Source organism: Nematolebias whitei, chromosome 24, assembly GCF_014905685.2.
Source record: "Nematolebias whitei isolate Nwh7 chromosome 24, NemWhi1, whole genome shotgun sequence".
NCBI lineage: Eukaryota > Metazoa > Chordata > Actinopteri > Cyprinodontiformes > Rivulidae > Nematolebias > Nematolebias whitei.
The window spans coordinates 22,464-48,131 of record NC_056521.1 but is presented as its reverse complement, the minus strand read 5'-3'; the positions used below and the strand labels follow the sequence as shown (position 1 = coordinate 48,131).

Below are 25,668 nucleotides of genomic sequence, written 5' to 3'. Positions count from 1 at the left end.
TTAATCCAGGTTACACTCTTTCCTCAAGGACACATTTTACAAAGTAGCTACATATTGTGCAGGTATAAAGACACATTTGTATATATTTTTGTGTACATTTATTTTTTTAAGTTATGTGACTAACTTTTATTTTTTTATTATTCAATATTTTACTAACAGAATAGTCAAATAGCAACCTGTTTTTTGTGCGAATTGCTATGTCAGTCAAATGTTTAATTTTGGAATAAAGGGGTGGAAATTAAAACGTTGTTTTTTTGTTTGTTTTTTGCCGATTCATCGATTAATTGAAAAAATAATCGGCCGATGAATCGATTATTGAAATAATTGTTAGTTGCAGCCCTACATTCATACACCGATGGGACACATTGGAGACATTTAGGGGTTCAGTGTCTTGCCCAGGGACACTTTGGCATGTGACTGCTGGTGGAATCGAACCCCCAATTCGCATATTGGAGGACTACTGCTCTAACCACTCAGTCATAACTGCCCTCATGAAAATGTATCATTTCAGACAAAAAAATCTTTATAAGTCCCTACATTTGTACAGAAAACAAAGTTGTTTTTTTTTTCAAGGTTGGCTTCTCTTTGGCACCATTAAAGCCTTCGTGACCAAACATATCTGCAGTCTTTAGCAAAATGACTATTTTACAACTGACTTATTTGAAGACTTGTCGTTTAGTCTCACATAACATTATTGTGCAAATGCAATATTGCATATATTAAAAATATTTTACGCCGGACAGAAAACTTTTTACATTCAAGATTCAAACACGTGTTTTTGTGTACAAATACTCGTCAAACTTCCAGTACGCGTTCATTTTCTAAACATTTCCTCATGAATCCAGAACTAAAGAGGCTACTTACTCAGAGATCTGAGGAGCTGCAGCGGTTCTTGACTCTGGGCACCACCAGGATCTCGTCTCCATCTCGGATGCTGTAGGAGTGGAGCGCCCTGAAGCCACACTTCAGCTCCTTGGGTCAGAGCACCAAGCACATCTCTTTGTCGATGTGGAACAGCCGGACGCCGTTGGTGGGCAGCTGCAGCAGGGCTAGTAGCTGTTTTTTCAGGTACACCACTGTCTGCTCCAGACGGAAGCTGACGGGCTGTACCTGGTCGCCCCAGCGGACTTCCATCACGGTGCTGAGGGGAGTCAGTTCCACCTCTGCCAGTGAAGCTAGCTGACCATATTTGGACACAAGAACGTGGTACCTCAGAAAATTTCTGCTCCAGACAATCTTGGTAATACCTGATGAAGAACCTCTCAGCGTCTTCTCTCTCTGCATCAAAAACAGCACTGCCGTTCAGAAACATCACAGATGGCAGCTGTGATAGAAGAAGGCTTAGTCTCTCCTGGTTGCTGTAAGGCTGTAATAAAGGAATCTCCTGAGTTTTGACTTCCTCGTATGAGTGGAACCATTCTAATACAGCACCTGTAATCCCAACCCACCGTTCCAGTCATGATATAAGGATACTGGGGTCAACAGTATCAAAAGCAGTAAGGTTCAAGAGTACAAGTACCACAAATTGACCAGAATCAATACCATAATATCATTACAAACCCTCAATAATGCCGTTTCAGTGCTGTGGAGTTCCTTAAAACCAGACTGAAAAATATCAAAAGTCCTGTTCTCGTTCTAAAACTCATTTAATTGAATAAAATCCATTTTCTACAGGATTTTGGACAGGAAGTTTCAAGATTGGTCTTAAATTTGAGCAAGTCGAAGGGTCAAGTCCAGGTTTCTTAATTAACAGATTAAGTACTGCATGTTTGAAAGCAGACCTGTCCCGGTCTGCCCGTCTGCCAGGGCTTGGGGTCCGGCCTTCATGAGAATGCAAGGCTGGGGCCCAGACCCTGGCCTTCTGTGTGTCGGCAGCTCTTATGATTCTTGGCGGTGACCAATGGAATTCAGAGCTCTCAAGGCCGGGGCTCCTGTGGGTCAGCAGTACGGAGGATCTTCTGTGGTGACCGACGGAGCTCGGAGTCAGGGCGATGACGCCCTGCCCGGCCTAAGGAGGCTCTGCTGGAGAGGACCGGAGAGACAGGTGGAGCTCCATCTAGCTCGTTCTGAATTTTGTCTTCGGCCAACAAGCACAAAAAATGCCTGCACTTCAGCATTAGACCACGGTGTTGTCATTATTTTTTTAATCTTTAAAATAGGTCCAGTCGCTCCTCGAGTTCGAGTTATTGCAAATAGCGGATCTTGTTGTTGTGAAATCACCAGTGACTCCACCCCCTGATCAATCAGTGACCGACAGTGTTCTGACGTCACCTTTTGGTGCCAGTTCGGCCAGCTTGGAACCCCAGAGAAAAGGGTACTGAAAAAAAGGACTGGTTCCAAGAACCATTACTAGAGGGAAAGCCTTGGAACTATGCCGAGTCGAACGGGGCTGCACTGTTACTAATGAAAAAGGGGAATAACATCTGCAATAAATGAGGACTACTGTACACAAAACTCCCAATGATTTCTCTGCCTTGGTTCTGATCCTAGCCTTGTCCTAGTGTTTACAAAACCAAACCTAGGCGACTACTAAAAAGAACAGTCTCACATTAGGAATGCACAATATATACGGTACACGGCAGAAATGATAGACATTTAGCCTATGATAGAGATCTGTCTTCTACCGGCTAGCCATAGTAATGTTGTGTCTAATGTAAAATTAGAGTTGTCAGATTTAATTGTTACTTTTTTTTAGTTGAAATCTGTGCATAAGTGGAGTTAAAGTGTAAAACCAGAGTTGTCAGATTTAAACATTACTTTTTTTACTTGAAAACTGTGCGTAAGCGGTTGTAAAGTCCTTTCTTCGAGAGCTAAGTAGCGAAGCTACAAGCTAGCTACGGTCGGCTTGCCATAGTGTTGCCGTATTCGGACGCATGCGCAAAATGCTGTGTTCCGTCAAAAGTTGTTTTTTTTCGTCTAAAGTCGAAAGCGTTGGTCAGCTTTAGAGAAACCGGCTCTCTGATCTATGAAAAGAACGCTGTGTTGTGTGATTTTATTGCGAGACCCTCTGGTCAAAGCCACAGAAGAAACTGAGGAGACATTTTTCCTGTAAATGATAGCAACAGGTTTTTTCGGTCCTCAGGGAGCAATGGTAACTATCCAATGAAATGACTGAGTGATCATATTTTGGTAAAGATCTTAAGATTTAACAGTTACAACACCACCGTTTTACATTATTACATATTCACACTGTACAACACAATATAAACTTATGATTTAATCTCACACTTATTCATAATTTCACACTCACATATTTATACATCATTAAATATATCAGAAAATTTGGGAGCATTAGTTTATTTGAGGGATTTCCTCAAATCAGGGAGGATTGTAGAATTTAAGAAACTTTATTAATTGGATAATCTGTTTTATAATAAGGCCCAAGCAAATATCACACTTTCACACATTTCCACACAACACAAAAACTTTTTGACACTGAACTCTGCATAATTAAAAAAACAGGTTATACACTCAACACATGCTCATGTGCTCATTCAATTTGCACTACTGTTTACATTTGCACTACTGTTAATATTCAAACTACTGTTCACATTCAAACTACTGTTTATATTCATACCACTGTTGATATTCCAACTACTGTTTATATTCATACTATTGTTCATATTCAAACTACTGTTCATATTCATACTACTGTTCATATTCATACCACTGTTCATATTCATACTACTGTTCATATTCAAACTACTGTTTATATTCAAACTACTGTTTATATTCATACTACTGTTCATATTCATACTACTGTTCATATTCAAACTACTGTTTATATTCAAACTACTGTTTATATTCATACTACTGTTCATATTCAAACTACTGTTCATATTCATCCTACTGTTCATATTCATACCACTGTTCATATTCATACTACTGTTTACATTCACACTACTGTTTACATTTGCACTACTGTTTACATTCACACTATTGTTTACATTTGCACTACTGTTTATATTCATACTACTGTTTACATTCACACTACTGTTTATACTCACACTGCTGCTTATATTACACTACCGCTGATATATAAATATATTTTTTACTAGTCTTATTGCAGATATCACTTTACCTACACCAATATCAAGGACTTCATACATACACTGTATACATTCACTTCATATGCTGCTTTGCCACTCACTACAAATATCAATGTTAGGACCTTCATTTCATTTCATTTTATTTTATAGATATACTTTTTTTTAAATATTTTTATACCGCTATAGTACAATTTAATTAAGACAGTATCATGCTTTTATTATTTCATTTTATGCTTATCTTTAATACATGTTTTAATGTTAGATGGTTATTGTTGCACCGGGGTCTGAGAGAAATGTAATTTCAATCCTGTGTATGTCCTGTACATATTGCAGCTTTTGACAATAAAGTGACTTTGACTGATATGTATTTTAACTTACAAGGACTTGCAGAGATTGTGTTCAAACAGAAATTGTTTTTAACAGATTCTGAGATGTGTTTATCTGTATCTAAAAGTACCAGGAATTTCTGGGCGCAAGATCAAGTGTTTATATAAGACTGTTTTCAATCATAACTGCTTATATAAGACTGTTTCCCAGCAGAACTGTTTTTATCAACTAAAGTGTTACAAATGACTTGTCAGACTGACCTGAAAAGAATGTGCTCGTAGGAAAATCATTGTGTGCGTCAGAGACTCTGGAAAACTTCTGACAAGCTCATGTTCGTGTGCTGTTTCATAAGTGTATAAAAACTCTGATAACGTCCCCATCAGAAGGGGTTCTGTCTTTGAGGTCTCCAGGTATTTTGGCTGTTCCACCTTAGAGATAAAGCTTCAAAATAAAACCCCCATTTTGCTGTCAATCAGAACCAAGGTGTCTCCTGTTTAATTTAATGAACCCAAAAGTATTTAATGTAGTATTAACCACTACAGTCAGTTTGTGTCAGCTCTCCATTAAAGCGGAAGGAGACACCCACTAGAGGGTTGGAGAGTTAAGAGTTTCCAGCATGCACTTGCTGCTCTGTTGATGTTCATTTCTTAAATGAGAATATACTGGAAACTGTTAAGAGTTAACAAGATATTGTTTTGTTTAAAACATTTGGCTAAAACTACATTTGATATCTTTAGCAATGTTTTGCACTACAAGAAAGAAGTCTAATACTTGATTTGTTTATTATTTAAAAACTCTCTGGACCTAGTGGTGGAATTTTCTTAACTGAGATTATTTTGTGGTATAGCAGTTTTTAAAATAAATTATGGCAAAGGACACCCTATGGTTTTCTTCATTCCTATTGTAAGTTTTATTCCAAAAACATATTGTGATATATATCGTTATCGCCACCCTTCACAATACATATCGTGATGAATTTTATGCCAAATCGCACATCCCCATCTCACATAAAAGAAAACATCCTCAAGCTTCCTTATGGTGGAGGGGGAGGGGTGTGATGAGCATCTAGCCAGCTGTTATTGGAACATCATTCCGCAAACAGTGATACCAAAGCATTAGAATAACATACCATTCAGATAAAATGACAGAATAAGATAAGATGGCTCACACATAAGGATCATTATATAATGAAGTATCACATATATAAGATGAGATAGGCACTATATAAGCACAGTCCATTTACCATTTACATACGTTTCCCCTGACAAAAGCATAAACAGCACTCAGAATACACAACCTACGGATGTGGACAGTAACTGTGGTAACTGACCACAAACCTACACACCTCACAGCCTATTTAACAATAAACCTGAGAACTGAACACTTTAAGTTCTGTGTGACCTCTTGTGAATCTTTAATAGGTCATGGGACAAATCTTGTACTGGGTTTTTGAGTTTGTGGAAACTCATTGGGTGCAAGCAAACTCCACTTGAGTTAGGTGCAGGATGCTGTCAGGTAATTTTAGCTTCATGTCAAAAAGTAGCCCAATACTACAGTAAAGTTCGAGTTTAACCTGGACAATTCTGACATCGTTTCATCCATATTTTGATGTTAGGACGTGATGTAAACATTATTCATCTTACAGGAATGACATTGTACTAATAAAAAAAAAAAAATCGATACAGGTTAGTCTTGTTAAAACACAATTAGTTAATTTGCATGAGAAAACACAAATAACATTTCATGGGGTCTGACAGTTTGAAAATACAGGTGCTGGTCATAAAATTAGAATATCATGAAAAATGTATTTCAGTAATTCCATTCAAAAAGTTAAACGTTTATATTATATTCAGTCATTACACATAGACTGATATATTTCAAGTACTTTTTTTTTAATGTTGATGAATATAACTGATAACTAATGAAAACCCCAAATTCAGTTTCTCAGAAAACTAGAATATTGTGAAAAGGTTCAATATTGAAGCCACGACACACTAATCAGCTAATTAACTCAAAACACTTGCAAAGGCCTTTAAATTGTCACTCAGTCTAGTTCTGTAGGCTACACAATCATGGGGAAGACTGCTGACTTGACAGTTGTCCAAAAGACGACCATTGACACCTTGCACAAGGAGGGCAAGACAAAAGACACATTGCTAAAGAGGCTGGCTGTTCACAGAGCTCTGTGCCCAAGCACATTAATATAGAGGTGAAGGGAAAGAAACAATGTGGTAGAAAAAAAGTGTACAAGCAGTAGGGATAACTGCACCCTAGAGATGATGGTGAAACAAACCCCATTCCAAAATGTGGGGGAGATTCACAGAAAGCAGACAGCAGCTGGAGTCAGTGCTTGAAGAACCACCACGCACAGATGTATGCAAGACATGGGTTTCAGCTGTCGCATTCCTTGTGTCAAGCCACTCTTAAACAAGAGACAGTGTCAATCAATCAACCTTTATTTATACAGGTAAATCCCATTGAGCCTCGAGGACTCATTTACAAGAGAGACCTGATTCACCTGACCTGTGTCAGAAGCGTCTCGCCTGGGCTAATGACAAAAAGGACTGGACTGTTGCCGAGTGGTCCAAAGTTGTGTTCTGTGATGAAAGTGAATTTTGTATTTCCTTTGGAAATCAAGGTCCCAGAGTCTGGAGAAAGAGAGGAGAGGCACAGAATCCACGTTGCTTGAGGTCCAGTGTCAAGTTTCCACAGTCAGTGATGGTTTCGGGTGCCTTGTCATCTGCTGGTATTGGTCCATTGTGTTTTCTGAGGTCCAAGGTCAACACAGCCATCTACCAGGAAGTTTAAGAGCACTTCATGCTTCCTGCTGCTGACCAACTTTATGGAGATGCAGATTTCATTTTCTAACAGGACTTGACACCTGCACACAGTACCAAAGCTACCAGTACCTGGTTTAAGGACCATGGTATCCCTGTTCTATTTCGTATAGGCTTCGCCCTTTAAGAGCTGTCGCTTAGTGGGTTAATCCTGTTATGCGGAGCATTTGCACTGAAAAATTTAGTCCACGCCCACCTGCTGTGTGGGCCCCACCCGGTCCATATAAATTACGTTAAGAGCGGGAAATCGGCTCCTCATTTTTCTTCAGCGAGCTAATAGCACTGTCTCAGAAGAACAAAGAAGGAAAATTGTGTAGATGACCAACCTTTGTTAAGGATGCTAGGCCCGGCAGTCGACCTCCGGTCGTCCGGTGAGTTCTCCTCCCCGAGGAGAACCTGACGAGCAGTCTTATTTCAAGGTAAGCGCCGAGGAATATTTTTCAGTGACAGGTCACTACACGCTGGACAACGCCATCTTGTAATTTTCCTTTTATCGCCGACCCTCGGAGCGAATCGGATGGTTCCTCCGGGACAGGTGGCGCTCAGCTGCAGCCCCCCGCTGCTCATTCCCTCCTGGAGAGCGTAGTGTCGGTGGAGGGGGGCTGAGTGAATGCTCACCCCATCCCACCTCGTTTCGCATCGGCGATCACACCGCTCCCGGCCGACGGCGCCCTCAGGGTTTGCCCGGCGTAACCCAGGAAGCGGCTGACATGAAGGGACCCTTTTTTACATCCCACGCCTTTCCCGCCAGTTCGGATGATCCGGTGGGAAGGTTGTTTACTGGGTTCCATTCCGGCTCACCGTCTTGATCCATATGGCCTCGTGTTCCCAACAGGACGTCCTACGGGCGAGGCCACAGACGGGCTTTTTCCTGGTAGATTGGGGGAGCCGGTCTCCACAGTCCGCACCCATCTCCAGAGCAGGGGTTCACTGAGCGGAGAGTCCCTCCGTGCCCCCTGGAGCCGAGCCTGATGGAGGCTTAATTGGAGCAAGATGTCGAGTTGGACCAGCGTCCCGTGCCTCCGGTTAGCATAACCGAGACGTGCCACCGCTCTCCGACTGAGCTCACCAGCATGTGTTCCACACAGCCGCAGCGAACAACACGTTACGCTGTTGGCGTGCACGTTCAGAGGCGGGAAGAGACGGTGGCCCTCTGTCCTTCGGCTCACTTCGCTCTCGTAGTGGCTGCTTGCTAACGACACTGCCCGCCCCTGCAGTACGCTCCGTCTACAGGGCAGCTGACGTCATCCTCAACTGGTGCGCCTCTTTTGCTGCCTGCCGCCCCACATCACAGCTGGAGAACGAGGTCCCAGAGGTTCTCCTGGCTCGTCACTCCACCTTCCTCTCAGGAGAGCTGCAGGAGCTTTGTTGGAGGTCCTCTTTTCAACAGCGAGAGATCATTTCAAGATGCTCCACGGCTGCACAACGCCTCCCCAGCTCCGCTACGCCAGCCCCTCCCGTCAGGACAACAGAGCTCAACGGAAGGTAACCAGGTGTCGGGTTGCTGGAAGTGTGTTGATGACACTGTGAATAACATCATTTTATGATGAAGTGTCCTTTAGCCAGACTGTCAGCATGGTTTATCTGACAAGCGGCCCCATCACACTCACTCATCACGAATGAGCCTTTTTAAGGTTGTTTTCATTCACTGTCAGCGGTGCCGATACGTGCTCCCGTGGCATGAAAGCGCGCATGCAGCTCTCAGCGCCCGCCGTTCACGTCAATGTTAACGTGAGACCACGGTACGAGCTCAGCAACGTATCTCGCTCTCGGCAGAAGCGACACACGTTTTTTCATTGCAGTGGTGTCAACGCGCGCTCCCGCGGCGTCAGCAGTTTCACAAGCCTCACAGCGGCTCTGCTCTTTCATCCTCGAAGAAGGTTTTCTGAATTAATACTGCAGCTCGTGGAATCACTCTGAAGTTCACGTGACTTGCAGCCAAGAATGAACGTGTTTCTGCAGACCGAGCCAGTGGTAGCCTCGCTCCACCGATGCCGCGCGCTGCTTCCTGACCGCACCAGTGCCAACGCGCGCTCCCGCGGCGTCAGCAGCTCCACAAGCCTCACAGTGGCTCGGCTCATACATCCTCGAAGAAGGTTTTCTGAATTAATATTGCAGCTCGTGGAATCACTCAAAAGCTCACGTGATTCGCAGCAAACAATGAACGTGTTTCTGCAGACCGAGCCAGTGGTAACCTCGCTCCACCGATGCCGCGCGCTGCTTCCTGACCGAACCAGTGCCAACGCGCGCCCCCGCGGCAATCCTGGCTTAAGGCGTCGCATGAATGAGGACGCACACACACGACCCTTCAGGGCACGTCGGCTCATATGTGCACCCGCTTCCCGAGCGTTACACGGAGCAGCTGCATACAACGTGAACACAACACGTGAGCTGTTTCCCGCAGCATCAGCAACACACAACGTCTTGCATGCTCGGGGACGCGCGTGTTTTTTCTCTCTCACTCAGCGCGCTCCAGCTCACATCAGCATGTATGTGAGTTTCACAGCATAAATGCGTGCCCGCTTTATAGCTTATAAACGGGTGGCAATGAACGCGCGCTTCCAGACGGATGGGCAAACCATTTTCATCTGGGATTCACGCTGCAGTTCAGCTCAAACCCCGGTGTGGAGGAACTCTGTGACGTTTTTTCTGTCATTTATGAACAGATCTCGTCCCCTCTAGCAGAAGCTCAGGAAATTCTGTTTTAAATGTAATTTCTAGAGTCTCAGAAGGAGAGGAAAACACAAGGTCTCTCTCATCACTTCCTGGTCCCAATGAACTGGAAAGATGAGATTTATTCTAGATTGTCAATTTCTGAGCTGTGAGAAACAACACTCCATTATGCGCCCGAACCGCTTTAATTCTGCTTTATCTGGACACCTGCTGCTGCTGAGCAGCTTGTACAGACAGGTGGCAGCAGTGCAACTCACGTGAACCGGTTGAGTGATATCAGCTGTTTTCCGTCAGCAGACCTACGTCACACACATTTAACAAGCTGTGGGGCCGCTGTGGCTCTCCACACAGCAGCTCTTTTATATGTTTTTGGAGTGTCGCACGGGATCTTTGAATGTGACTCAACACTGACCTTGAGCTGCAGAATCATCATGGTTTTTGATTCACACAGACAGCAGTGACTGTTGCATACATACTGGCAGGAGATGTATGCATTTTCAACCCATGTGCCACATTGTGAGACAGATGCTGTGTGGGGCACACCCAATCTGCTCTCCATTGGAGTGGGTACATCTCATGCATTCCAAACAGGAGGCGGATGTGATGCCCAAAGTCAGTCTTTTGGGGCACGGGGACCTGGGACTTTCCACCCAGAGCTATGGCTCAGACACGGTAGAAATCCTGCCAGCGTCTGTGGACGTGTAGCAACACGAGAGAACGCTCAATGTCAATTATAATTATCGTGGAGCCACGGGACGATCCACCGCTGGGTGGACGTGCCTGCTCACAGCCTGTGGTCGTAATGCCTTTTCACCTCTTCTCTCCCTCTGATATCACGGTTTTCTGAACCGAGCTCAGGAGGAGGGACTGCCAGCTCGTCTGCCCCAAGTGCGTGAACGCATCATGGTTCCCAGGCCTATGACCTTTGTTATCAGGGCGCTCATGGAACCTGCCGTTGAGGGAGGACGCTCTCCTCCAGGCGGGAGGAACGATCAGGAATTAATCAGAATAGGCCAGCACCTGTGGTCTGGCCGCTGTGTGGATCTTTTTGAGAGGATGGATCTCTCTCAAGATGTAGTGCATACGATTCAGGAGTCACGTGCTGCAACCACCACAGCGCTGTCCACATCAAGTGGTCAGTTTTTCCAACGCTGCTGTACAGAGAAAGGCGTAGAGGCCACTTCATGTCCACTGGACGACATGCTGTCTTTTCTGCAGCAGTCGAGGGACAGAAATCTGGTGTCCAGCACGACTATCGTATGCTGCAGCCGTGTTTTCTTCTTGTCTCAAAGTTGTCGGAGACAGAACAACCTTTAATCATCCTCTGACGGAACATTTTGTCTCAGATTGATATAGCAGCTGTGGGCCTGTTTGTGACACGAGAAACGCTCAGTGTCAATTATGCGTTTCTCTGAGCCCACGAGACGAACCACCGCTGGGGTGGATGCGTTTGCCCACAGTCCATGGCCCAAAATGCTTCTGTACGCGTTTTTTTCCACCTCTTCTGATTTTACGGTTCTTGAACAGAGCTCAGGAGGAGGGATTGACAGCTCTCCGGGTGGCCCCGAACGCGTGAGCGCACCATGGTTCCCAGCCCTGCAACGCCTGCTGTCGAGGTGCCCGTGGAAACTTCCGTAGAGGGAGGACGCTTTCCTCCAGGCAGGAGGAGCGACCAGGAGTTACCCAGAAATAGGCCAGCACCTGTGGGTCTGGCCGTTGAACGAATCCACTTAGAGAGGATGGGTCGCCCATAGGATGTAATGCGCACAATTCAGGTTTCACGTGTTGCATCTACCATAGCGATGTACACATCAAAGCGGACAGCTTTTCAGAACTGGTGTACAGAGAAAGGTGTAGAGGCCACCTCATGTCCATTAGGTGGCATGCTGTGCATCTTTTTAATCAAGAGCGATATCGTTGGAGGGGTCGTCCCCCCCCTTTTTTCACACAGATCAGAAGAAGTAGCATATTTTTATCTCCTCTGTCCTGTGCGGGCGTTGACGTGTTACATAGCGTGCACAGCTGCAATGCGTCAACATCTGTTTGTGCATTATAGAGATGCATCTGCAGGTCGCCCGTTATCCACCCAGCGCTTGTCACACTGGCTGTGTGAGGCCATTTCTGAAGCCTACAGAGCATCAGATTTAGAGCCTCCTGTCAACCTCAGAGCACACTCAACCAGGGGTATTGCATCTTCGACTGCTTTGCATAATGGTATGTCAATGCAGGACATTTTGCACTGTGGCCACGTGGTCAACACCCTGCTCATTTATTCGCTTTTATCTAGGTGATGTGACGGCTCGTCCCATGACACATTCTGTCCTTAGTGTTTACAGAATGAATATTGTTGTTTCATGGAACTTCGTTTTACTCACATCTGTCTGCATGCATTACAGTGTGAGATGTTATCAGTCACAAGTTGTGACTGTTATTTTGGTTCTATTGTCATTAATCAGTTCACGACTATTGTTACCAATCAGTTCATTTGATTAATAATCAGCTCTCCTGTTATTATTAATCTGTTCATACGGTTCAGCCGTAAACCGGTTGGTTCATGGCTCTTTTCAGCGTTTTTCCCTCCCCGTTGAAGTTTCCGGGGCGTTCATGCATTCAGAATGCATAGTTACACAACATGCGTCTGTGCATGGCACACATAATTACGCAATGCGTAATTACGCACATGGGAGCTGAGTGACTAGACTTTTTTGGGCAAGCTTCTGCTTCATACGGTGTTCGAATGGACCCAGTGAGGCAAGGACAACATCCGCTTCGCCCTTAACCCACTAAGCGACAGCTCTTAAAGGGCGAAGCCTATACGAAATAGAACGTTGGTTACGTACTGTAACCCCAGATTCTATGAGTATAGGCGTAGCCCTTTAAGCGTCGGGCCTCACTGGCTCTTAAATGGCTGAAGAAAAAGCTATTTTTGGGAGCCGATTTCCCGCTCTTAACGTAATTTATACGGACCGGGTGGGGCCCACACAGCAGGTGGGCGTGGACTAACTTTTTCAGTGCAAATGCTCCGCATAACGGGATAAACCCACTAAGCGACAGCTCTTAAAGGGCTACGCCTATACTCATAGAATCTGGGGTTACAGTACATAACCAACGTTCTTAATTGGCCAGCAAATTCAACAGACCTTTACCTCATAGAAAATCTATGGGGTACTGTGAAGAGGAAGATGTGATATGCCAGATCCAACAATTCAAAAGAGCAGAAGGGCCGGCTGTGGCTGAGTGGGGGCGGCTGTGGCTGAGTGGTTAGAGCAGTCGTCCTCCAATGCAAGAGTTGGGAGTTCGAATCTGCCAGCAGTCACATGTCGAAGTGTCCCTGGGCAAGACATTGAACCCCTCATAGCCTCTGATGTGTGTCCCATCAGTGTATGAATGTGATCTAAAGCTCTGATTAGTCTCATTAGAATGATTTGTTCCATTAGCTTTGTAGATATCTAGTAGAGTGCTGTATGAATGGGTAAATGAGGCACAGATTGTAATGTAAAGCGCTTTGAGTATCTTGAAATAAGATAGAAAGGCGCTATATAAGTACAGTCCATTTACCATTTACCATTTAGCTGAAGGCCACTATCCGAGCAACCTGGGATATCATTTGGGCGGCTGTGGCTGAGTGGTTAGAGCAGTCGTCCTCCAATGCAAGAAGTTGGGGGTTCGAATCCACCAGCAGTCACATGTCGAAGTGTTCCTGGGCAAGACAATGAACCCCTCGTTGCCTCCGATGTGTCCCATCGGTGTATGAATGTGATCTAAAGCTCTGATTAGTCTTTTTAGAATGATTTGGTCAATTAGCTTTGTAGAGATCTAGTAGAGTGCTGTATGAATGGGTAAATGAGGACACAGATTGTAGTGTAAAGCGCTATTAGTATCTTGATCAGATAGAAAGGTGCTATACAAGTACAGTCCATTTCCCATTTATCATAACATCTGAGCAGTGCCATAGACTGATCAACTCCATGCCAGACCACATTGCTGCAGTAATCCAGGCAAAAGGAGCCCCAACTAAGTATTGAGTGCTGTACATGCTCATACTTTTCATGTTTATACTTTTCAGTTGGCCAACATTTCGAAAAATCCATCCATCCATCCATCCATCCATCCATCCATCCATTATCTTTACCACTTCTTCCATTTTGGGTCACATGGGTCACGCCCATGTCCAACAATCACTGTGCGAGGGGCGGGAAATGCCCTGGACGGGTCGCAAGTCCATCACAGGGCCACATAGAGACAAATGAGACAAACAACCATTCACTCTCTCACTCACACCTAGGGACAATTTAGTTACCAATCAGCCTAACATACATGTATTTGGTCTGTGGGAGGAAACCGAAGTACCCAGAGAAAACCCACACATGCACGGAGAGATGAATATGCAAACTCCAACCAGAAAGGCCCCTGGACTGGGATTTGAACCGGCAACCTTCTCACTGAGAGGCAGCAGCTCTACCAGTTGCACCACCGTGCTGCCCCATTTCTAAAAATCCTTTTTTTTTTATTGGTTTTAATATTCTAATTTTCTGACACACTGAATTTGGGGTTTTCTTTAGTTGTAAGTTATAATCATCAACATTAAAAGAAATAAACTTTTGAAATATTTCAGTCTGTTTGTAAAAAATGAATATAATATACAAGTTTCACTTTGTGAATGGAATTACTGAAATAAATCAACTTTTTCTTGATATTCTAATTTTATGACCATTACCTGTACAAGTAATTTGATTGGTTGGTTGGTTCTCTCTCCAATTATTGCAGCCACTGAACCAGTATTTTAGAAACCTCTATAGTCCAAATTATGATCTAAGGTTTAATTAGTTTATTTTTAAAGAATACTCAAGAAACTAATAGAAAACCACAGTTTGGGAACTTTCTAAAAATGATCCCAGAATATCTTTCAGAAAATCAAAACAAATTTTAATTGGGTATTAAGATACCAGTTGCATCTCATGGCCTAGAATAGTTATTTTAATATTTATAGTTAGACAGTTTTTACTCCTGTGTGGACTCTCATGTGTGAGATTAAATGTGTCTTCCGACTAAATCTTTGTCCACAAAGATCACAAGGAAAGGGCTTGTCTCCTGTGTGGACTCTCATGTGTCTGTTTAAATGTGTCTTATGACCAAATTTTAGTCCACAAAGTTCACAAAGAAAAGGTTTGTCTCCTGTGTGGACTCTTGTGTGTGTGTTTAAATTTGTCTTATGACCAAATCTTTGTCCACAAAGTTCACAAAGAAAAGGTTTGTCTCCTGTGTGGACTCTCATGTGTCTGTTTAAAGTTGCCGTCTGACTAAATCTTTGTCCACAAAGTTCACAAGTAAATGGTTTGTCTCCTGTGTGGACTCTCGTGTGTGAGATTAAAGATGTCTTACAACTAAATCTTTGTCCACAAATTTCACAAGGAAATGGTTTGTCTCCGGTGTGGACTCTCATGTGTCTGTTTAAATTTTGCATATCACTAAATCTTTGTCTGCAAAGTTCACACGGAAACGGTTTATCTCCTGTGTGGCCTCTCATGTGTCTGTTTAAACGTCTCTTCTGACTAAATCTTTGTCCACAATGATCACAAGGAAACGGCTTGTCTCCTGTGTGGCCTCTGATGTGTGAGTTTAAATGTGCCTTCTGACTAAATCTTTGTCCACATATTTCACAAGGAAATGGCTTGTCTCCTGTGTGGACTCTCATGTGTATGGTTAAATTTGTCTTATGACCAAATCTTTGTCCACAAAGTTCACAAAGATAAGGTTTGTCTCCTGTGTGGACTCTCATATGTGAGTTTAAAGTTGCCATCTGTCTAAATCTTTGTCCACAAAGTTCACAAGGAAACGGTTTGTCTCCTGTGTGTACTCTCATGTGTGTGTTTAAAGTTGTCTTCTTACTAAATCTTTGTCCACAAAGTTCACAAGGAAACTGTTTGTCTCCAGTGTGGACTAGGATGTGCATGTTTAAAGTTGCCATCTGACTAAATCTTTGTCCACAAAGTTCACAAGGAAATGGTTTGTCCCCTGTGTGGACTGTTATGTGTCTGTTTAAATTTGTCTTCAGACTAAATCTTTGTCCACATATTTCACAAGGAAATGGTTTGTCTCCTGTGTGGACTCTCATGTGCGAGTTCAAGGTTGCCATCTGACTAAATCTTTGTCCACAAAGTTCACAAGGAAACGGTTTGTCTCCAGTGTGGACTCTCATGTGTGTGTTTAAATTTGTCTTCTGTCTAAATCTTTGTCCACAAATTTCACAAAGAAACGGTTTTTCTCCAGTGTGAACTCTCATGTGTGACTTTAAATGCATCTTATGACTAAATCTTTGTCCACAAAAATCACAAGGAAAAGGTTTGTCTCCAGTGTGGACTCTCATGTGTCTGTTTAAATTTGAATTTACACTAAATCTTTGTCCACAAAGTTCACAAGGAAACGGTTTGTGTCCAGTGTGTACTCTCATGTGTGTGTTTAAAGTTGCCATCTGACTAAATCTTTGTCCACAAAGATCACAAGAAAATGGTTTATCTCCTGTGTGGACTCTCATGTGTGAGTTTAGATGTTCTTTGCAAGTAAATCTTTTACCACAGTCATCACAGCTTATTGATTTTGGCCTTGCCTGGATTTTCCTGCGTGACTCTACATTTTTCTTCTCTCTAACACATTTCTTATTAAGCAGACATCTTGAAGACTTCACTCCTGAATGACTTGTCATGTGTCTTTGAAGAGTCCGGTTACTGACATACTGCTTACCACACTCAGAGCAGCTCAAAGACTTGTTGACCGTTTTTACCTCTGATTCAGGAGCCCTGCTCTCCTTCCAGTCTTTCATACCATCTTCACATTCTGATTCAAAGTCTGAGGAGTTCTTTAGAGGAGAGTCAGGATTGGTCATTTCACAATCCTCTTCATTGGCCTCATTAACGTTAGTCTTTGAAGAGCTGGAATTGTCTTTGTGAGTCTTTAAATCTGGGTTCCTGGTAAGTTTTTCTTTATTCTCCTCACTCTTTAAAGGAACTGTAGTGACCAAGAAGCTGATATCAGTCTCTTCCATATTGAGTTGGTCTCCCACCAGACTGGTCCAAGGTTCCTCTCTTCCACTCGATGATAAGAGGCTCTGGGTCCTGCTTGTCCACATCAGGCCTTCGATCTTGAGGAGCTCCTTCTTTTAATCAGCACCAAACATAGACAGGAACCACTGAAACACATGGACATTAAGGATAATGTTACTTCAACACACACACACACACACACACACACACAGGCCCGTCTGAGGCCTCACTCACACACTCGCACAGACATAACACGGGCTCACTGAGGCACACACGCAGGAAGGAGAAAAGCAAAGCAAAAAGAATGTTCTTTTCAAATAAAGTACCAGTTTCAGATGAATGAAAAATATGTGTTTATGAAAAATCAATAAATAAGTAGATGATCAAGTAAAATTATAAATTTTGTGATTTAAATATGTAATCTGTGTGATTTTACAATGTAATCTGTGTTTAAGCTGATTCATGATGAATGTTGAATGGAAGAAACCTGTAGCTTCGTGAATGTTCTGGAAAGAACCATTATGTTACACAAGAGAGGAGGGCCTTGAAACACAACTCTGAGCGAATCAGAACAGGACAGCACAGGATGACAGTGCAAAAAGTAAACTAAATACACCCAGATTTTAATATATTAGAATGACTTGCAAAGTCTCATAAGGAACCAGTGAAGTCGGATCGAGGTCCCGCCTGAAAAAGGTGGGGTAAGCCAGATGGGGTGACTAGCCGAGAGGTGTCAGTCAAAATCTGAGGCTTATAAAAACAGAGTTTTCTGTTGAATCGCTGCTGTTTGAGGACCCTCTTCACAGACGAAGGACCAAGGACGAAATCCAAGGAACCTTTGGACGAATTGTGGATTGATAGGGCTATTTTGGACGGTTTTAGCTGGAGGAGAACTATGGTGAAAGTCAGATGGAATAGGTTTTCTTTTTTGGAACTATTTCTTCAAAACTCAAAAGCCCGGATTAAACCTGAAACCCTTTTTCTTCAAATCGAACCAGCACAAGGATTAGGAGTGGCCCGAATCTGATCGATATGGGATCGGGAAATCTGCCTCTTACCAGATTCAGAAAGCATGGTAAGGGGACGCTCCGCAAAATTGATCCGTACTAAAACCAAACTTTACCAAATTTTAGCAGTGGTGTATGAATTGACAAACAGAAAAATTTATTATATTAAAAACCTGGTTGCTCAGAGTTGTAGAAGGGTCTTCTTTGTGGTGAGGAATAATCTGTTAGGGCAGGTGGAGAGAGTAGGTAAGCTGTGTGAGTATTTATGGTCCTAAGGGAGACCGGGCGTGGCCGGCTGGACTGAGGGAAGTCCGACGCCGGGCAGAGAGGAGTCCAAGCGCCTGTTTCAAACCCATCCACCTACCTCACCCAGGGAAGGTCAGCAACTAAAAAGGAACTAAGGAGTGAGAATCATTCATCATGTAATTCTCTGTGTAATCCAGTGTAATCAATAATGTGCTATACCACTGTTCCCCTGCAAAAGTTATTGATTAAAAGCAAAGCAAAACGTAAAATTCTGGATTCTTATTTCAAACACACCTTTTGTTCTTGGAAGTGGAAAACTTGGTTCAATGAAACATCAGAAGTATGTGAGAGGTTTTAAACGGTTTTATTAGCTTTTGATTATAAAACAACACCCAAGAGTCTTTTTTCCTAGGCTCTAAAAATCACCAGATCGATTAACAATTGCAACACTAAATCAGGGGATGAGCTACCGTTAACTTGCGCTCCCTCGTCTGCCAAACGTCCCCACTCCGGCTGCTAGGTTGGGCGAGGCACGAGGTGAAAGCTGGGTGTGGTGCAAGGAACGAAGGTAGTTAACAGTCTGGGTGAATCATCTCAACACAGCCTAAAACCATCTTAGGAAAACAGCTGCGGGTAATACCTGAGCCCTAGGATTAGTTTTGAGACCCGTTGGAGGAGAGGCTGCGGTGAGGGCGTGGCACGTGCCCTGTGCCTACCTCACTCGGATAGCAAGACATGGTGGCAGCGGTGGGATGGTTTTTTAGTGTAAAGACCCCCCAAAGAAGAGAACACAGTCCCTAGAGTTGAGAGAGTGTGAGCGGCTGGACCAGGCCACCAGCCAAATACCCCTTGTTAATCCACTAGGCAGTGGGTGGGGTAGAAGGGCTTACGAAGGGTTACTGACCATAATCCAAGTAGTAAGTTAAGCAGCTAGTCTGTTCCATTCTGAAGTACACAGAATAGAGTCTGGAGACTCTGAAGAACAGGCAACTCGAGGACAAAAACTGAAAAATGGGCGAAGAAGCCGAAAATGTGGAGCTGGAGAACCAGCCCGCGTTAAACGATCCGACAGAAGTGACATCCGAGTCAGAAAAAGAAATGCTAGGAGTAAGGATAGGAATCCTCCCATATGGAAAAGGTTACGAAACCTGGGACCACCTAAAGCAACTCCAATTCAAAGAAAGTAATCTGGAGAAAGAAGAAGAAATCTTGCAACAAAACCTGATTAAATGCATAGAAGAAAAGAGTATGTACCATTGTAACAAGGCAGTAAATGGGCTTCAAATGATAGTGATGCAAGACCCAGCTAGAATAAAAACCAAAATGACCTGGAAGAACTGAGAACAAAAATAAAGGAAGTGGTACGCTTAGAACCAAGAAGCCTTATGACAAAACTCGTAGCTGAAGTTAGCTGCGAGGGGGACGATGCCATGATAACAGTTAAAAATGAAAATGGAGGTTTAGTTACTCTTGAGTTACACGTTAATCTTGGTTGAAAAAAATTTCCTCAGGAAGAAAAAGAATTAGCAGTACTTGCTAGGTACTGGGGAACGCTGAAAGATTTGGCTCAAGGACAGCCTATTAAAGTCATAACACAAAGCCAAGTGCACAAATATCTCAGAAAAGGAACAATTGAAAGTACCAAAGCTACCAACACAAGATGGGGTAGATGGGAAGACATTTTGTTAGACCCGGATCTAGAAATAAGACTGGCACAGCCGGCAAGCAAAAGAATGACAAAAGAGACACCTGAACAACAACAAATGCTTGACTGGACTCTCTACACGGACGGATCCAAGAAGGGATCTGATCAGGGGGCACATTGGGGATTTATCCTCAAATATCAGGGGAACGAGTGCTGCCGTGGGAGGGGGAGAGTGCCAGGAAGTGTGCAAACAGGAGAAGTTATGGCAGTACTCGAAGGACTGCTAGAACTGACAAATAAAAAAGTGAAAAGGGCAAAAGTAGTCACTGACAGTCATTACTGTGCACAAGCTTTAAATGAAGACTTATCTATATGGGAAGAAAATGGATTTGAAAGTGCCAAGGGAAAAATGGTGGCTCACCAAGACTTGTGGAAGAAAATAGCTGAACTCAGGCTAAATCTGCAGCTAGAGGTAGAGCAACAAAAGTCCCACACTAGAGAAGGAAAATACTGGCAGGGTAACGAAGAAGTCGATCGTTATGTCCAGCAGAGAAAAAAGTTTTTGTCGGGATCGAGAAGTGGGACAGAACCTCTGAAGGTCGGAGGGTCCCAGAAGAGTACGTGGTAGAGGTTGTACAGGGCGTGCATGAAGGCCTAGGTCATGTGGGCGTACAACCTACACGTAAGGAGTTGGAGAGTCAGGAGCTCTGGGTCCCTTTAAAACAAGTCCGCAAGGTGCTACAGGACTGTGAAGTATGTGGTCAATACAAGGCAGGACTGCCAGGGCACCGAGTGGGTGGGCAAACTATCAAAAGCACCTTACCCTGGGGCTCAGTGTGCATGGATGTAGCTGGGCCTATGGGAGTCACAGGCAAGAAGGGAGAGAAATGCCTTCTAGTGCTAGCAGACTCAATGTCAGGGTATGTGGTAGTAAAGCCAGCAAGAAAAGCTAATGGCAACAGTGTTGTTAGCATGTTAGAGCAGGTCTGTGGGTCATTAGGTGTTCCAAAGGAACTGAGAACTGATAATGGAACACATTTTTGCAATGCACAAGTGGATCACTGGTGTCAGACTTTTGGGGTAATGCGTGTGTATTCACCTCCCTACACACCTCAGGCCAACGGGGTGGCCGAAAGAGCCATAGGTTTAGTCAAAAATTGGATAGCTAAAAATGCTAATACCAAAGATTGGAACACTAAAGCTGTGGAAATAGGACAGGCCTTGAATGACAGGCGTCACGATGGTAGACCCTCCCCTTCAGAGGAGCTTAACCAACAACAGTTTACCACGCAGGAACCTGGGCGGGGCCCCGATGATAAGGAGAAACAACCAGACCCTGAAACCACATTCAAGGTGGGGCAGAAGGTGTGGGTCAAAGCACAGGATCACCCGTCAGGAGTGGCAGTAAGGCCCAAATACAACACCGCAGACAGAATAAAGAGACTGTTAGACAAAAACACAGTCGAATTATAAAAGAAAGGGATCCAAGGAATAGAGCAACTGAAGCCAATTCCTAGCTAAGTTAAAACCAGAAACCGGAGTATGGCCAAAGAACCAAGTACCACACTCCGCTTTATTAGAATGGCCACTATATGTGGGGGAGTCATCCTAAGAAGAACAACTTTAGAGCTTTGGGCAGGTAGGGCTCTGAAAACATTGGAATATGCTAAAAAAGGATACCTGTCGACAGAAGATGAAGTCCTCAGATGGAACAAGGTGGAAAACAACTGCGTGATCTGCCTGGACCCAAGCGGTCTACCTCTTCTCTGGGAAGGACCAGGGAAAAAGAAACCCCTCAAACCTAAAGCAAGTAAGCAACATGTCCGAGATTTCCAAGTAAAACCAGTAAAAGTAATGGATTCATTTATTTGTGGGAAGTGCAGAGTTTCTGTCTTGCCTCGGATGATTATAATAACACAACGGGATCTGAATGACAAAGGCCCAAGAGACTGTACTTGTGAGTGGAACGGAACTGTCGTGAAATACTGCGGGAGCTGCCAAGAAGAAATGCAAAATGGTCAGCTGTTACACTCAGAAAGGGCAATAGGTTGGCAAGTAAGAAGATACTATGACCCCCTCAAGTCCTTTAAAAACCAGTTAGGTGAAAGACAATCCGAGGCCCCAAAAGAAACCACATAGATGCAGCATTATGACCAGGGGCCGAACGCTACACCCTCGGCCCCACCATTATACCCAGGGATAGTTAAACCCAACGAGGGGGAAGAGGCTAAAAAGAAAGGGAAATGTTGGAACCCTCAAGATTTGCTCGAACAATCAGTACAGCAGGCCTGGCCCTATAATCCCGCAATGGGAAAAGCGAGAAACGCACAACTCAGCACTAATCAGTTTCCACTGGTCTTCAGGGTGTTCAGGGACCCGCTGGGGGCAGACGGAGGTGAAAGAAACCAGCTACCTGACGAAGTGAACGAGGAAGCTCAAAAAGGCGGCTGGAAGGGCCCCTGGGAGCTAACCACATGGGCTCTACTGGTAGCGGAGGTAATCTTAAACCAAGATCTCCCCTTAATCGACCTGCCGGAGGTTCCCCGAGAGGCAGGGACCAGGCACACAAATTTGTACTACCACACCACTAGCCTGGACGCATGGGCTATACACGGGGCTAGACCCAAGCAAAAAACAGCTGAGTATCTAGTGACCCCGGAAGCCTGGGAGAGAAAAGGAGTGCTGCAGATACCCGGAACAGCCGCACAACGGGTAGACACTCCCATAAGGCCAGACTCCACCCAGAGGGTTAGAGTTTCCGTGCAGATGATCATTGCACCATACAGGGGAGTGTACTCCGTTGGGGCAACAATCCAGCCGATCGAAGATAGGAAGAACGACGCTAAAATGTCTAAACTAAGTAAAACGGACAAAAGACGTAGTGTGCTGAAAGCCTGGGCCAGCAAGACATTCCCGAGGAGATGGAAACTCACGGACAAGAAAATGAACGAGTAAAAAGCGACCCAAGGGGCGCTAGACTCATCAATGGATCTCATCGCAAAAGAAGGTTAGAAAGACAAACGTTAATAGGTATTATAAGATGCCCTAGCCCCATTTGGGTAGGAAGAGATAACATAAAATTCCCTGAGATCATCAAAGAAAGTTGGACATGGGACGCGACCACGTTGAGGACTTCACCGGACATTTGGCCTAGTGAACTGGACCTCATCCCGAGAAAGAAGGAACAGCCCCGTGAGTACATATGGAACACGTTGTTTCAAAGATCTAGAACTGGGCCTTACGAACCAGCCTTGATTGTTAGAAAACAACTGGTAAAATTAGATCGACCCAGAAAAGACTTCTCAATTTATACAAATAAAACAAAGAATTACTACAGCTCGAGTGTAAGAACTTTCCGCACACCAGACCTCTCCAAGACAGCTCCCAAGATGGTTGCCTTCATGTTAATAAGCGATCAGTGGGGGTTACCATACAACCCCAGCCAAATGGGGACACCATGGATCTTTAATGTCGTTTATATGCAAGTGTTGGGATGGCAGGTAAAGATCAAGTGGGGCCCCAACTAAAGAGAGCCTCACCAGACGGAATATTGTGAAATCTCGGTGGGAGACCTAATAATTTGGGCAACATATACATATACACATATAAATACATACATATATATATATATACACACATATATATACACACATATATGTATATATACACATATAAATATATATATACACATATACACATATATGTATATATAAACATACATACATAAATATATATATATATATATATATATATATATACACACATATACACACATATATAGATATATACATATATATACACATATACACAACTATATATACACATATATATGTATATATGTATATATATATACATATATACATATATACATGTATACATATATACATGTATACATATATACATATACACATACACATATACATATATATATACATATATATACACATATACACAACTATATATACACATATATATGTATATATGTATATATATACATATATACATATATACATGTATACATATATACATGTATGCATATATACATGTATGCATATATACATATACACATACACATATACATATATATATACATATATATATACATATACACAGATACATATATATATATACATATATATATACATATACACATATACATATGTAGTGAACTAGGCCTCAGGTCAAATCTGGCCTTGAGGGGCCTTCCTGGGACAAGAACTGTATTTCATTGATTTAAGTCCATCCAGAAGACTTTCTAAGTGTCCTGCACTGATCAATTGAAAGAACACTCTCTTTTTCTATTATCATTACTATTTTACAAATGTTTTGATAATCGAAGTGTGTTAGTTCAAACCATTTTTAAATGTTGAAGTGAACTACTCATTTTTAAATCAACTGTGAAACAGTAATAACGATTTTTAATCCTCATTCAAAGTGGAAATCAAGTTAGAATATGTTACAGAGTAATGATTCAATTTCTTGATCGTCTGTCTGAAATGAGCAAGTCGTGTAAGTTGGTCAAAGTTCAAGTTTCGGTCAACTGCAAGTTTACTGAAAAAGAAATGTCATGTTTAACTTTTACAGGAAGATACTAGAGAATTGACTCCACGAAGTCTGAGTTCTTCATAATATCTTCTGTTTGTTCTTAAACAATCTAATCTTTTTCCTTGACTTTTTCATAACACCTTACATCACAAAAACACACCTCTGTTGGTCCATCGACCAATCAGAAAGTCCTCAAATGAACCGGAAGTGACCCTTTTTAAAAGGTGCACCACTTCCTAGTTCACAGCAGTTCTTCAGAGGTTCCAGCTCCAGTCGAGTTCTGGAGAGCTCAGTAGTTCTGAGAAGTTCTCGGCAGTTCTGGGAAGAACGCTGAGGAGAACGCTGAGAGAATGCTGTGAGTTGGTTCCGACAGCAGTTCCAGAGTTCAGAAGGCTGGAATTCAGGATGCTGGAGGAAGAAAAATAAGCTGAACGAGAGAAGATCAGGGGAATTATGAAATGTCTGTTCTGGATGATCTCACGACTCCTGAGGTTTAGCTGTTCTTACGGAGACGCTGGAAGAGTTGAAAGGAAAGCTCTACACCAACGCTGAAACTATCATCTGCAAAGGTAAAGAGTCGATCGCAACCAAAGTGTACCGTTGGGTTAAGCTGGTCCAAAGGAGCGTGTTGTTCTGGTTATAACAGACAAATTCCCTCACCCATCTCTCTCAAGATAAACTTCATTTTCCATCTTTAAAATTCTTCTATCCTGCTAGCAAATCTTCCAGATATTTTTCAGAAATGTCTGTTGCGAAGCTTGAAGCAACGGAAAATCATGGCCGAATGGTTTTCCTGATTGTAAAGCTGATTGTTTTAACCTGTTGTTGTTGAAATCATTTGCCAAATTAATGTAAATGTGTGATGTTAAATTTTTGATTCTGAAAATAAATGACCACGTTCATTTTGATGGGTCAAAGATAATTAACGTCTCACGTTACATTTTTAACTATTCAATGCACGACATTATAAAGTCCAGAAAAATGAAAGAATCCGTTTAATCTATGAATATATCACAGAATATGTTCATCTACACATATATAAATATATATACATACACATGTACATATATACATATATAAACATATACATATATATACATATACACATATACATGTATATATACATATATACACATATACATGTATATATACATATATACACATATACATGTATATATACATATATACACATATACATGTATATATACATATATATACATATACATGTATATATACATATATACACATATACATGTATATATACATATATATACATATACATGTATATATACATATATA

General features: G+C 42.8%; 1 protein-coding gene across 1 annotated transcript; it reads right to left on the bottom strand.

The window, feature by feature from the left end:
* Positions 1-978: 978 nt before the first annotated feature.
* Positions 979-16,337, bottom strand: LOC119429173 (oocyte zinc finger protein XlCOF19-like). The gene is made up of 4 exons (XM_037696853.1): positions 15,985-16,337; positions 15,531-15,696; positions 14,892-15,023; positions 979-1,278 (listed from the first exon to the last, which is right to left on the bottom strand). The coding sequence occupies exons 1-4, from the start codon at positions 16,335-16,337 to the stop codon at positions 979-981; spliced, it is 951 nt and encodes a 316-aa protein (XP_037552781.1).
* Positions 16,338-25,668: the final 9,331 nt, after the last annotated feature.